The following is a 12,930-nucleotide window of genomic DNA, read 5'->3' on the forward strand; positions in this document are numbered from 1 at the left end:
AGAGGGGATTAGTTTTAGAAATAAAACACTAAAGGTATTACTAATAAAAAAATGGTATTAAAAGTATTTTTTTTACTAATAAAAAAGGTATTACTAATTGCAGACTAAACCTGTGTTCTTAATGACCTTCAGTATCTCTACAACCTTGCTGTAAAGAAAGCTGTACTGTATTTAATTTCATCATATAATGGTTTGGGTTGGAAGGGACCTTTTAAAGATAATCAAATTCCAACCCCTCTACACTTTTCACTAGATCAGATTGTTTTGGGCCCTATCCAACCTGGCCTTGAACACCTCCAGGGATGGGGCATCCACAGCTTCTCTAAGCAACTTGTTCCAGTGTCTCACCACCCTCTGGGAGAAGAATTTCTTCCTAAAGTCTAACGTATATCTCTCCTGTTTTAGTTTAAAACCCTTACCCCTTGTTCAATCGCTACTCTCTGACAAAGAGCTCCTCTCCAACTTTCTTATGGGCCCACTTTAGGTACTGGAAGAGAGCCTTCTCTTCTCCAGGCAGAACAACCTCAACTCTCAGCCTTCCTTTATAGGTGGAAGAAGAGGTGCTCCAGTCCTCTGATCATCCTCATGACCCTTCTCTGGACTTGTTCTAATAGGTCCATGTCTTTCTTGTGCTGGGGGCCCCAGAGCTGAACATAGTATTTCAGGTGTGGTCTCACAGGAGCAGAGTAGAGAGGGAGAATCACCTCCCTTAACCTTCTGCTCATCCATCTTTTGATGCAGCCCAGGGCCCAATTGGCTTTCTGGGCTGGAAGTACACATTTCTGGCTCATGTTGAACATTTTGTCAACCAACACCCCAAAGTCCTTCTCCCCAGGGCCATTCTCAATCCATTTTCCACCCAGCCTATATTTGCGCTTGGGATTGCCCTAGTCCAGATGCAGGACTCTGTACTTGGTCTTGTTGAATTTCATGAGGTTTATACAGGCCCACCTCTTGAGGCTGTCCAGGTCCCTCTGGATGGCATCCCTTCCCTCTAGTGTGACAACTGCAGCATGCAGCTTGGTGTTGCTGGCAGACTTGCTGAGGGTGAACATGAATCCACTGTCTGTGTTGCCAGCAAAGATGTTAAACAGTGGTGGTCCTAATACTGACCCTCTGAGGAACAACACTAAGCACTGATCTCCACTTGAACATTGACTATTTTAAGTGCAACCATCCAGCCAATTCATTACCCACTGCGTTGTCTGTCCATAAAATCCATGTCTCTCCAATTTAGAGACAAGGATATCATGGGGGACAGTGTCAAATGCTTTGCACAAGTCCAGGTAGATGTCAGTTGCTCATTCCCTGTCCATTCATGCTGTAGCCCCATTGTAGAAGGCCACCAAGTTTATCAGGCATGGTTTGCCCTTTGTGAAGCCATGCTGGTTGTCACCAACCACTTCATTGTTCATGGTCCTTAGTGTAGTTTCCTGGAGGAACTGCTCCATGATCTTTCCAGGCACAGAGGTGAGACTGATTGTCCTGTAGCTCCCCATGTCTTCTCCTCCCCTCCCTTTTTAAAAGGGGTTATGTTTCCCCTTCTCAGTCACTGGGAATTTCACTGTGCTGCCATGACTCCTCAAATAGGATGGACAGTGGCTTAGCAGCTACATCTGGCAGTTTCTTCAGGGCCTTTGGATGCATCTCATCAGGTCCCATGAACTTTTGCACTTTTACATTCCTTAAGTTGTCTTGAACATAGTCTTCTCTTACAGCAGGCAGTTCACAATTCTCCCTGTCCCTGCCTTTGCCTTCTGGGACTTGGGCTGTGTGGATAGAGTTCTTGTGGGTGAAGTCTGAGGCAAAAAAAAAAAGTCATTGAGAGCCCCAGCCTTCTCCATATTCTAGGTAACCAGGTCTTATGTTTCCTTCTGGAGGGGGCCCGCAATTTTCCTAGTCTTCCTTTTATCACTGACATACCAATAGAAGTCTTCCTTGTTACCCTTGACGTCCCTGGCCAAATTTAATTTTAAAAGGGTTTTGATACTAACCTGATCCGTGGCTGCTCAGACAATGTGTCTGTATCCCTGCCAGGCTACCTGTCCTTGCTTCCATCCTCTGTAGGACCCTTTTTCTGCTTGAGTTTGGCCAGGAGCTCTGTTCATCTATGTAGGCCTCCTGGTGTTTTTGCCTGACTTCCTCTTTGCTGGGATGCATCACTCCTGAGTTTTGCAGAGGTGATCCTTGAGTATTAACCAGCTTTCTTGGGCTCCTCTTCCCTTCAGGGCTTTGTTGCATGGCATTCTACCAAGCAGAAGAGGTCAAAGTCTGCTCTCAAAAGGTCCAGGCTAATGAGCTTGCTGTGCTCCATCCTCACAGTCCTTTGAATGCAAAATTGCACCATTTCATGGTCACAGTAGCTACATCTGCCCTTGACCTTCATGTTTCCCACCAGCCCATCCATGTTGGTGAGAATGAGGTCTGGCACAGCGCCTCTCCTCCTTGCTTCCTCTGTCACTTGGAGAAGGAATTTGTCATTCGTGTGTTCCAGGAACTTCCTGGATTGCCTGTGCCCTGTTGTGCTGTCCCTCTAACAGATAGTGGGGTGGTTGAAGTACCCCATAAGAACCAGGGCTTGCAAATGTGAGGCTGCTTCTATCTTGTCTAGAGAGGGCTTCATCTGCTTGTTCTTCCTGATCTGGTGGCTTGCAGCAGACCCCCACTATTTTGTCCCTGCCTTCCCCTAATCCTGCCCCACAAGCTCTGTTTGCTCCTCATCTGTCCCCAGGCAGAGCTCCTTGCACTCCAGCTGCTCACTGACGTAGTGTGGTGCCCACTCCTTGTTTCCCATGTCTGTCCTTCCTAAAGAGCCTATATCCTTCACAGCCATCCTGCCACATCCTCATATTGCCAATGAGGTCATGGCCGTGCAGGCTCTGGACATCTATTGTTGACACCAACATCAGACTGGGAGGAGTGGGGTGGGCTGAGGTTCCCCTCCCCTGGCAACTTTAGTTTTAGCCCTCTTCACCAGCTTGGCAAGCCTCACACCAAAAATGCTCTTCCCCGTCTCTAACAGGTGGACCCCATTAGCCCCCAGCAGACCAGGTTTCTCAAAGCCAGTCCCATGCTCCCCCAGTTTTGGCACCAGTCCTGTAACCATCTGTTGATTTGACAGATTCAATTGGCCCTTTCAAACCACTTCTCTCTGATTGGGAGGACAGATGAAAAAACTACCTGAGCTCCTGAGTCCTTCACTGCTGCTCTCAGGGCTCTGTAATTCCTCTTAACACTCCTCACGCAGCTCCTGGCTGCATCACTGATGCTCATGTGAAACAGCAACAATGAATAATGGTAGTTAGCATCCAAGGCTTGGCAGCCTCTTGGTGACATCCCTGATATGAGCCCCTGGTAAGCAGCAGACTCCTCTCAAGAGTAGGTCAGGTTAGCAGATGGATGCCTCTGTACTTCTCTCTCAGATGAGAGTCATCTGCTATTATCACCTGTAGCCTTTTCTTAGGTGCACTGTATTTAATATAATGAGAAATATTTTCAGAGGGATGTGACTGTCCTTATGTAAGACAGGTGACCAACATACCTGTAGCAGAATAATAATTCTTACATACTAAAGAGATCTCAGTCCTGAAGTAGTCTCCCAATGTAATGGTGATTTTATATAGCAACTGGAGTTTAGACTTTTTTTCTAATTAGCCTTACTGTATATGCAAGCTGTAATGTTAGATTTCTGATAAAGGTGTTTGACTTACTTGAAAGGCTTAGCTTATTACAAATCTTTGTCACAGCATCTTGTATACAATGGCTTTTGCTGAAATGGTTATGATGATAATCACAGCAAAGCAATTTAAATAACCAGTTTTATCAGTATAAGTACAGAGTCCTTCCACAATTTTTTCTATTCATTTCAATTTTTCAGTATTTGGGTATTTGCACTGCTGCAGAATGATGATCAGCAGGAAACGTTGCATTGTCTGTTTTCCTAACAATAGAAGGCTCTTTTGAAATGCTGGAAAACACAGCTGAGTATCAAGGTCTGTAAATTCTACTGATAAAACTTTGAGTTATTAATGTGGTTAAGTCTGGATATAGACAAAACAAAACTGAGAATGGCATTTGGATTAAATAGTGTGAGGCATATTTCTGTGCTATCTGTTTAGACAACTTGAATTTAGAGTCTTTCTGTATCATGTTTTCTTGTCTCTAGCAAAGGAATGAAAGGACGATTTCTATCACATATTACTGAGAGAAGCAAGGAAGAGAGAGTGAATTTATCAGTGCAAGCTTCCCAAAGCTAGGTAGCTCATTGTGCTTCTGTAGTAGGAGTTCTGTTGCAACACACTGCTGACCTCAATGGTAGGAGTTAGTGTCAGAAACTTAAGCCTTTCAAGACTAGTGCAAAAAGTTGTTGAATAAAGATGAGGGTTTTGTTTTTAGTTAACTGTGAATATGTTAAGTGGTGAAGCCAATTTAACTGTTACCTAAACAGTTGTAGATTATATAAACAGCAGTGGTGATATGGCCAACTGAACATGCAATTTAACAATGATTCTGATCAAACAATTTTACTAGGTAGAGGATGAAACTGTTTTACATAACATTCCGTATATGGGAGATGAAGTGCTTGACCAGGATGGTACCTTTATTGAAGAGCTTATCAAGAATTATGATGGGAAAGTACATGGAGACAGAGGTGAGCCCAAACACTCAGGTATACTAATCACTTCTTTTTACATAAATAATTTCTGTCGGTTTTATTTGTTAAGGCCTGATACTTGATTGTTACAATAGTATCTCTAGAATGCCTATGCTGTGTAGATGTTGGGTGTAATAGAAATCCTTATATAAATATAATGACTTTCATTTTCATAAGGCTACAAAGTATTCAAGTATGGAGAAATTAAATGCTTTTTTTTCCCCAAGTGATTCATCATAATGCCTAAGTGTAACATGGAGAAGTTTTTGGTGTTCAGGGTTCAGAGCTTTGAATAGTGTAACATCTAGATGTGTGTAGTGCTTAGCAGAAAGTAGCAGGAGATGCATGTAAAACTCTGATTATAACAACACTTACAAATGACATTCAGTAGAACAACCTTTTGTGGGTTTTGATTTTCTTCCCTTACCTGCAAGGCGTAAATAATTTTTCATTAGTTATCACAAATTATTTGCTATTTAAAAGCATTGGTTCTATAAATCAGACTGTAAAGACTGTGTGTAATGCTGTATTCTTCTCTTGGTACACTGTATCAGAGAATCATAGAATGGCTTGGGTTGGAAGGGACCGTAGAGACCCATCTAACTCCAACCCCCCTGCTATGGGCAGGGACACCTTCCACTAGACCAGGTTTCTTAAAGCCCCATCCAGCCTGGCCTTAAACACTTCCAGGGATGGGAGGGGGAACAGGGACAAGTGTCAAATGCTTTGCACAAGTCCAGGTAAATGACATCAGTTGCTCTTCCACTACCCACCAATGCTGTAACCCTGTTGTAGAAGGTCACTGATTTGCCCTTAGTAAAGCCAAGCTGGCTGTCACCAATCACATCATTTTCCATGTGCCTTAACATAGTTTCCAGGAGGATCTGCTTCGTGATCTTTCCAGGCAGAGATGAGACTGACTGGCCTGTAGTTCCTTGGGTCTTCCTTTTTTCTGTTTTTAAAAATGGGAGCTATTTCCCTTCTTCCAGTCAGTGTATATGTAACTATCTACAGTATGTATATGTATTCACATGTATAGTTTTTTTCTTGAATCAGTAGATCTGCTTGCTCTGTGTATCATTCTGTGTACTCAGAATGGCTTATACAAGCCTAATTTTATAGTTGTAAAAGTTTCTCTGACTAATCTGCTTCACTTTCACAAAAACATTTGTCCTGTTCTGCTCCTTGCCCACTCTGTCCCAAGCAGAATCATTTCTTGCAGTGCTACTTTTACGTTCCTGTTAATGCAGGAGTGACTAAGGAGGAAAACTACATTTCTGAGTACATTTTGTGTCACTCATGAAAGTTAAGCCTGTGATTCAATAGTAAATGTTACTCAGTCCTACATCAATCTTGTTAATGTCCTCAGGACACATGGTGCCTCTATATTTCTTGAAAGAACATTACTGTTTTTTGCCTTTGGATAATTATACAAATTTACTGATTGTTGTTGACGCTCTTGTCAGAGAACTGATTAGGTCAAAATGTTGACATTACTAATAAATGTATTACTGATTTAATTTATTATTTTTAATTTATTATTTAATTTATTATTGAGTCCAGCTTTAAAAATAATCTTTCACTGCCTCGAGTCCCATGTTCACGATGGCAATTATTCAGGTCCTTTGTACCTGTATAGCAAAAGTCAAAAGAGTTCTTTTTATTTTTCCAGTAACTGTTTTTTTGTGTGGCTATAATGAAATTTAAATGCTATGGAAATCTGTAATCCAGAGGCATTTCCTTTTACTTATATATATACATATATACATATATATATATATACTTATATATATATATATATAAAATGAGCCATAATTATAAAATAGTTTTGTAGTTGCACTTTTGGGAGAGAAATTCTTACTAATCTACGTGGGTATGTTGAGAGTTCTGTTTAAAACATCCAAATGCCTGGCTCTTTCAATTATCTGTGTATTAATAAATCTATGAGCTTCATTCAAGTTACATTGTGACATCCATACCCGTTCGAGTTCAGAAGTAGGGTGAAAGCACTACAGTTACAGTTCAGCCACATGCTTCAGTTATTTCTTGAGAAGTAACAGCAGTATGTCAATGTTAACTACAGTTTTCCTCTCTGCAAAAAATTGCCTTTTTGTCCATCTGTGCTGCCCTGTGGGTTTCACAGCTGAATCTGAGCTAAAAAGCAAATACATAGCATTATATCCTTGAGTTTTCTTGTGAAATTGTTGTTTACATTTCCTTGCCGGTGAACCTACAGTAGTGGAAATATATGCTAAAAACTACCAGCCGAAAGTCTCTCTGGGGATTCCCTGTCGAAGGATAGTTTCATAGTCTGTTTGCATGAATTGGCTGGCTTTGCATGCATAAGGCTGGCTTAACCCAACCACATTGGACTTGGGATTCTGGTATAAAATAATATACAATAATAAACAATCTAGCTAGTAACTCTACTCTTAAAAGAAAAAACTAAAATCTATCAAGGAAGAGAGATATATTCTTATTTACTAGTATGAAGAATGGGGAGATGAAAAGAATTTTCAAAAATTTTTCTCCCCATCCCAGTTCTCAGGTTAAAAAATGAATACCAAGTATTTTTAATTCTTCTGAGTTCATACATTGAAACGAAGAAGGAAAAATACAAATTTGTTTTTAATAAATTACAGCTTTTGCCATAATTCAAATGTAGGGAGTATTAAAAATATTTCATATATACCATGTGCTTTTCTGTTCACTCCCAATTTTGCTGAATTTCAGAATGTGGATTTATCAATGATGAAATATTTGTTGAGCTGGTCAATGCACTTGGTCAATATAGTGATGATGAAGATGATGATGATGGAGATGACAATCCTGATGAAAGAGATGACAAGCAAAAAGATCGGGAAGGTAACAGGATGGGTATGTCTGTCTGCAGACTTTAAAATTTAAGACCAAAAAAACCTTTTCTTTAATCACTCGGTAAATTTGTTCAAACCCTTCAACTTAATAGTTTTCAGATCTAAAGTAACATCATTTTCTTCATCATTTCCTTTGCCATTTAGTTCAAGAAATTTACAGAGAATACTACAAAAATGCTTTTGTCAACTTTTGTTTCTCTCCAAATTGAGACAATCAAATGCTCAAAAATCAGTTGGGAATCAGTCTAATAAAAACTTTGGTAAGCCTCAGAAAATGAAATAATATTGTTCTTAAGTAGACAGTTCTGAATTGCCATCTCCATCTGCTGGTGAAATAGTGTTTTCTCCAAATTTTATTAGTACAATTCTGTCAGCAGGAAAGATCACTTTAAGGAGTTTAATTTAAATTCTCAGTAATTTAGAAATAAAAACCTTTGTTTCTTTTTTTATTAGGATTTTGGCGAAGTCCCTCTTTGAACACCTCCTTGAAGTAGCAAAGGAATAGAAATATAATTTTTGTTTGTTTGTTTTCCAAAATTTTGCTTCTTTGACAGAGAAAGAAAGTCATCCACCTCGGAGGTTTCCTTCTGACAAGATATTTGAAGCCATTTCTTCAATGTTTCCAGACAAGGGTACAGCAGAAGAACTGAAAGAGAAGTAAGAAAATATTTCTTAGTATATATTGCTTTGCTGAATTATGAAACAAAGATTCTTCAACTTCATTAAATATTTGTTGATAAGGAATGGTCCCCCTAGCTTCCAGGTTCTGTGGCTGTTGTGTTACTCTAGTGCAAGTGATATTTGAAGGTAATTGGCTGTTCTCTCCAATAGAGTAAAAAAAAAAAAAAGGTTTATTAGCTTTCCTTTCAAACTACTGAAAAGTGGATGCTTGTGTGTGCTTAATGCCATTTTCTTGAAGTGGTAAATAAAAGCTGTTTAAAAAAAAGCCACCTTTTTGGTGTTAGTGAGTAATACATATGAAGAGGTGAGTTTCAAAGTAAATGCATGCATTCCTAGCAATTTTGTACTTGTGTTAATGAATATAGAACTAACTTGTCATATTACTTGCTGATGAACCTTTCTAGCTGATGCATTGCCTACAATTTTTTATAAAAATTTTGTCACTGAAACAGAGTGGTACTTGTAAAAAATTGTTTTTCATTGCACTGAATAAATAACTTGTATTTCTTTCTCCTAAGATACAAAGAACTCACTGAACAGCAGCTTCCAGGAGCTCTTCCTCCTGAATGCACACCAAATATTGATGGACCAAACGCTAAATCTGTTCAGAGGGAGCAAAGCTTACACTCTTTTCACACACTCTTCTGTAGGCGCTGTTTTAAATATGATTGCTTCTTGCATCGTAAGTACAATTGTATTGTGCTTGTATCTCTTGCTTTTTGCAAGTCAGAAAACTTAACATAAGATGCAATACAGAAGGAAGTAAAAAGAAATGAAAGTATTATTATCACTAAAGTTTACAGAAGTAATTTGTCCATGTTGACACTATTTTGTAGGGAAAACTATACCTCAGAAAATTGAATGCACCTGTTTGGGGTTTGTTATGCTTTTTGCATTTAGGAATGCTTGTAGAATTGCAGGCTTAGACCAGCCTGTGATGTTATTTCTATTTATCTGGTCTTCAGGAGAACTACCCTTTTTCCCACTACTATTTCTGTGTTACACCTTTGCGGTTTGTGCAGAAAAACTGATAATGGAATATGTTTCTGTATAAAAATATCCAGTTATTCAACAGACTTGCTTTGTCTTCCAGGAGGGAGAATGAATATCCATCCACAAACAGCTTTATCTTAATCATTCTCTTAGGTCACTTTCACCTGTCTGATGATTTGAAAAAGAATAGTTTCAGACAGCTGAATTTTAGTAACTGTGATATCCTTTCCACTGAATTCCTTTTGTGTTGTCCCACACTTTTGGGGAATTCAAAAAGACAGTTAGCAATGACATTAGTTTCTGTTTGCAAAATATGAAGAGTAAGAGAAATTTAGAACTGCTAATTGAGACAATTATTTCTCTGAGAATGTAGTCAAAGGTAAAGGGGAACCTAATGGTCAAATACGAAGTGGTTTGGACCTTAGTTAAATACTATGATGTCCTTTATTTCAAATACTTTTTCTCTTTTGACTTAACTGCTCATATGTATGTTAGACTGCAAGTATAAATGCATATTCATTTGGAAATCTTCATGCTTTGTCAGCAGCTCCTCATCCAGCATGCATGCATTCTGCCTGTATTTGTACTTCATCCAAAAGGCTTTACACAGTGCTGGTGCTTTTTAGTATCCCTTAGTTGCCTCATAGTTTGAGGAGGAAATGGTGTTGTTCTTACATGGGGAGTGGTGGGGAAACTTCTAGTTTCATCGACAGTTGTGGCTTTTGGAGTTAGGTCAGTTAGTTTCACTTTCCCCCCTGTATTCTTTTGGCAGGTCTTGCTTGAAAATACATTCAGAGAAACTCTTACCTCTCAGTGTTTAAGAAAATAAGTTTCTGGAGATAAAGCTGCTGTCTTGTCCAGCCAGCTTCAACATTGTGTGTCCTGTGAAGCTATAGATACTGTTTAAATGTGCCTTAGTTGCCTGACTGACTCATTTCAAGAAGTGTTCTGCATGCAGCTGTAGTCTGTAGGACAAGGGAGGTGAAGCTGTATGCTACTTCTTGGCAAATATATTATTCTGGAATTTCTTTTAAGAGGATCTGACACTGACAGTAGTCTCAGGGAGTTTGAATGCCAGTATAGTTTTCCTTTTCCAAAAGCATTTTGGTTTTTAAGTCAACAAGAAAACACTGTTCAGACATTTTGAGAACAAACTTTTTACAGTAGTGCCCTAGAAGGTATTTAGGTATTTCTGCTGCAGTGTTTTTTTGGCTATTTTTCTCAGTATCTTTTATAAACTTGGAAGAGTTTTCCACTGAAGTTGTGGGCTTCTTTAAGAATATGCATATACTCAACGATTAACATAGTTCATGTAGATCTGCCTGTATATAGATATGCCTTTCATAGTCATTTTTGGAGAGTGTTAGAAGTAGAACTGAACGAACCTACATACCGTAAGTCTGTATCCCTTCTGGGATACACCTGCGAATTCTGAGTGATCTGGCAAATGCTGTAAGGTGGCTCTCAATCTTTGATCAGTTGTGGCAACTTGGAAAAGTGCAGAGACTGGAGAGAAGCAAGTATCACTCCTATTTTCAAGAACTGCTAGAAGGAGGACCCAGGGAGCTGACCCAGGTCAGACTCACCTCAATCCCTGGAAAGATCCTGGCAAGTATTTCCAGGCACATGAAGGACAAAACATCTTGGGAGTTGTCAGCATGGATTTACTAAGAAGTCATTGTGCTTGATCAACCTGATAAGCTTCTATGATAAAATGACAGGCCTTGTAGATGATGGGAGAGATATTGTCTATTTGGACTTCAGTAAGGCCTCTGATACTGTCCCCCATAAGATCTTCAGAGAGAAGCTATTGAAGTATGGGCTGGATGAGCACACAGTGAGGTGAACTGAAAAATGGCTGAATGGTGGGACCCAGAGGGTAGTGTTCAGTGGTGCAAAGTCTAGTTGGAGGCCAGTAAAGAGCAGAGTACCCCAGGGGTCAATACTGGGTCCAGTCCTAGTTAACATCTTTGTTAATGATCTGGACAGTGGGGTAGAGTGCACTCTTAGTAAGTTCATGGACAACACAAAGCTGGGAAGAGTAGTTGACCCACACATCCATCCAGAGGGACCTTACAGGCTTTGAAGGAGAGGTGGGCTAGTGGGTGTGCTTCAACAAGAAATGCAAAGTCCTGCACCCAGTAAGGAGCAAACCCATGCATCAGGATTTGCTTGGGGCTACTCAGCTGGAAAGCAGCTTTATAGAAAAGTCCCTGGGGGTCCTGGTGGACACCAAGTTGAACATGAGCCAGCAATGTGCCTTTGCTACAAAGAAAGACAATGGTCTCCTGGGCTGCATTAAAGAAAGTGTTGCCAGCAGGTTAAGGAAGGTGATCCTTCTCCTCTACTCACCCTTGGTGAGACCACACCTGGAGCAATGTGTCTAGTTCTGGGCTCCTAGTACAAGAAAGACATGGACATACTTCAGAGTGTGTAGTGGGTAATTTCCTGGTCCAGGTACTAGGTAAACCAACTAGAGGAGAAGTGTTACTGGACTGGGTGCTCACCAGTGTAGATGAACTCATTAGAGAGGTCAAGATCAGAGGCAGTCTGGGCTGCAGTGATCATGCCCTGGTTAAGTTTGTGTTCTCAAGGAATATGGGCTTCGCAAATCCCTGAACTTCTGAAGAGCGAATTTGCAGTTGTTCAAAGACATAGTGGGTGAGATCCCCCTGGAACCCTCTAAGGATGCTTTTCTTAGAGTGCAAGAGCTTTCCATCCCTTTCCATCCCCATGTATAAGAAAGGAAGAAGGGAAAGCAGGAAATGGGCATGGCTCAGCAAGAACCTGCTGGTCAAACAGGTGTGAGAAGGAAATGCACAGGCAGAAGCAGGGACATGTGGTCTGGATGTACAGGGATGCAGTCCAGATATGCAGGGATGGGATTAAGAAAGCCACGGCACAGATAGAACTAATCTTGGCAAGGGATGCAGAGACTATCAAAAAAGGATTCTATAGGCATGGCACATTGGTCAGAAAAGTAAGGCCAAGGAGAGTTTATTCCCTCTAGTAAATGAGAAGGGAGAACTGATAATAAGAGACATGGAGAAGGCTGAGGTACTCAACTTCTTTGCCTCAGAATTCACTGCCAGCAGGCTTCCCAGTCCCTGGTGATGGCTGGGTTAGCAAAATCCCTCCCACTGTAAGTGAAGAGCAGGTTTGAGACCACTTGATGAAACTGAAGAGATAGAAGTCCATGGGGCCTGATGACATGCATCCCAGGGTCATGAGAGAAATGGCTGATGTAGTAGCCAATCCTGTCTCCATCATATTTGAGAAGTCCTGGCAGTTAGGCGAAGTCCCCTGTGACTAGAAAAATGAAAACAATACCTCATCTTAAAAAAGGGTCAAAAGGAGGACCTGGGGAGCTACAGGCTGGTTAGCCTCACCTCTGTGCCTGGCAAGATCATGGAACAGATCATCCTGGAAGCAATGTTAAGGCACATGCAGGGTAAGGAGGTGATCAGAGACAGACATGGTTTCACCAATGGCAAATTGTGCCTGACCAATCTGGTGGCCTTCTGTGATGGAGTGACTGCATCAGTTGATAAGGGAAGACCAACCAATGGCATTTACCTGGACTTCTGTAAGGCCTTTGACACGGTCACACATGACATCCTGATCTCCAGATTGGAGAGACACATATTTGAGGGGTGGAGGACCTTTCAGTGGATAAGGAATTGGCTTGAAGGTCACACCCAGAGAGCAGTGGTCAATGGCTATATG

At 40.7% G+C, this 12,930-nt stretch overlaps 1 protein-coding gene across 9 annotated transcripts in view; it reads left to right on the forward strand.

The window, feature by feature from the left end:
- EZH2 (enhancer of zeste 2 polycomb repressive complex 2 subunit) overlaps positions 1-12,930 on the forward strand; it is a 56,713-nt gene that overhangs the window by 25,347 nt on the left and 18,436 nt on the right. For 5 of the 9 annotated variants that reach the window (XM_068674832.1, XM_068674831.1, XM_068674828.1 and 2 more), the window contains 4 exons: positions 4,531-4,669; positions 7,388-7,531; positions 8,085-8,187; positions 8,730-8,893. In XM_068674832.1, coding sequence (XP_068530933.1) covers positions 4,531-4,669; positions 7,388-7,531; positions 8,085-8,187; positions 8,730-8,893 — 550 coding nt within the window. The remainder of the gene's footprint in view (positions 1-4,530; positions 4,670-7,387; positions 7,532-8,084; positions 8,188-8,729; positions 8,894-12,930) is intronic. The other 4 variants (XM_068674830.1, XM_068674834.1, XM_068674829.1 and 1 more) reach the window with 3 other exon arrangements.

This window comes from Anas acuta, chromosome 2 (genome assembly GCF_963932015.1).
Source record: "Anas acuta chromosome 2, bAnaAcu1.1, whole genome shotgun sequence".
Taxonomy (NCBI): Eukaryota; Metazoa; Chordata; class Aves; order Anseriformes; family Anatidae; genus Anas; species Anas acuta.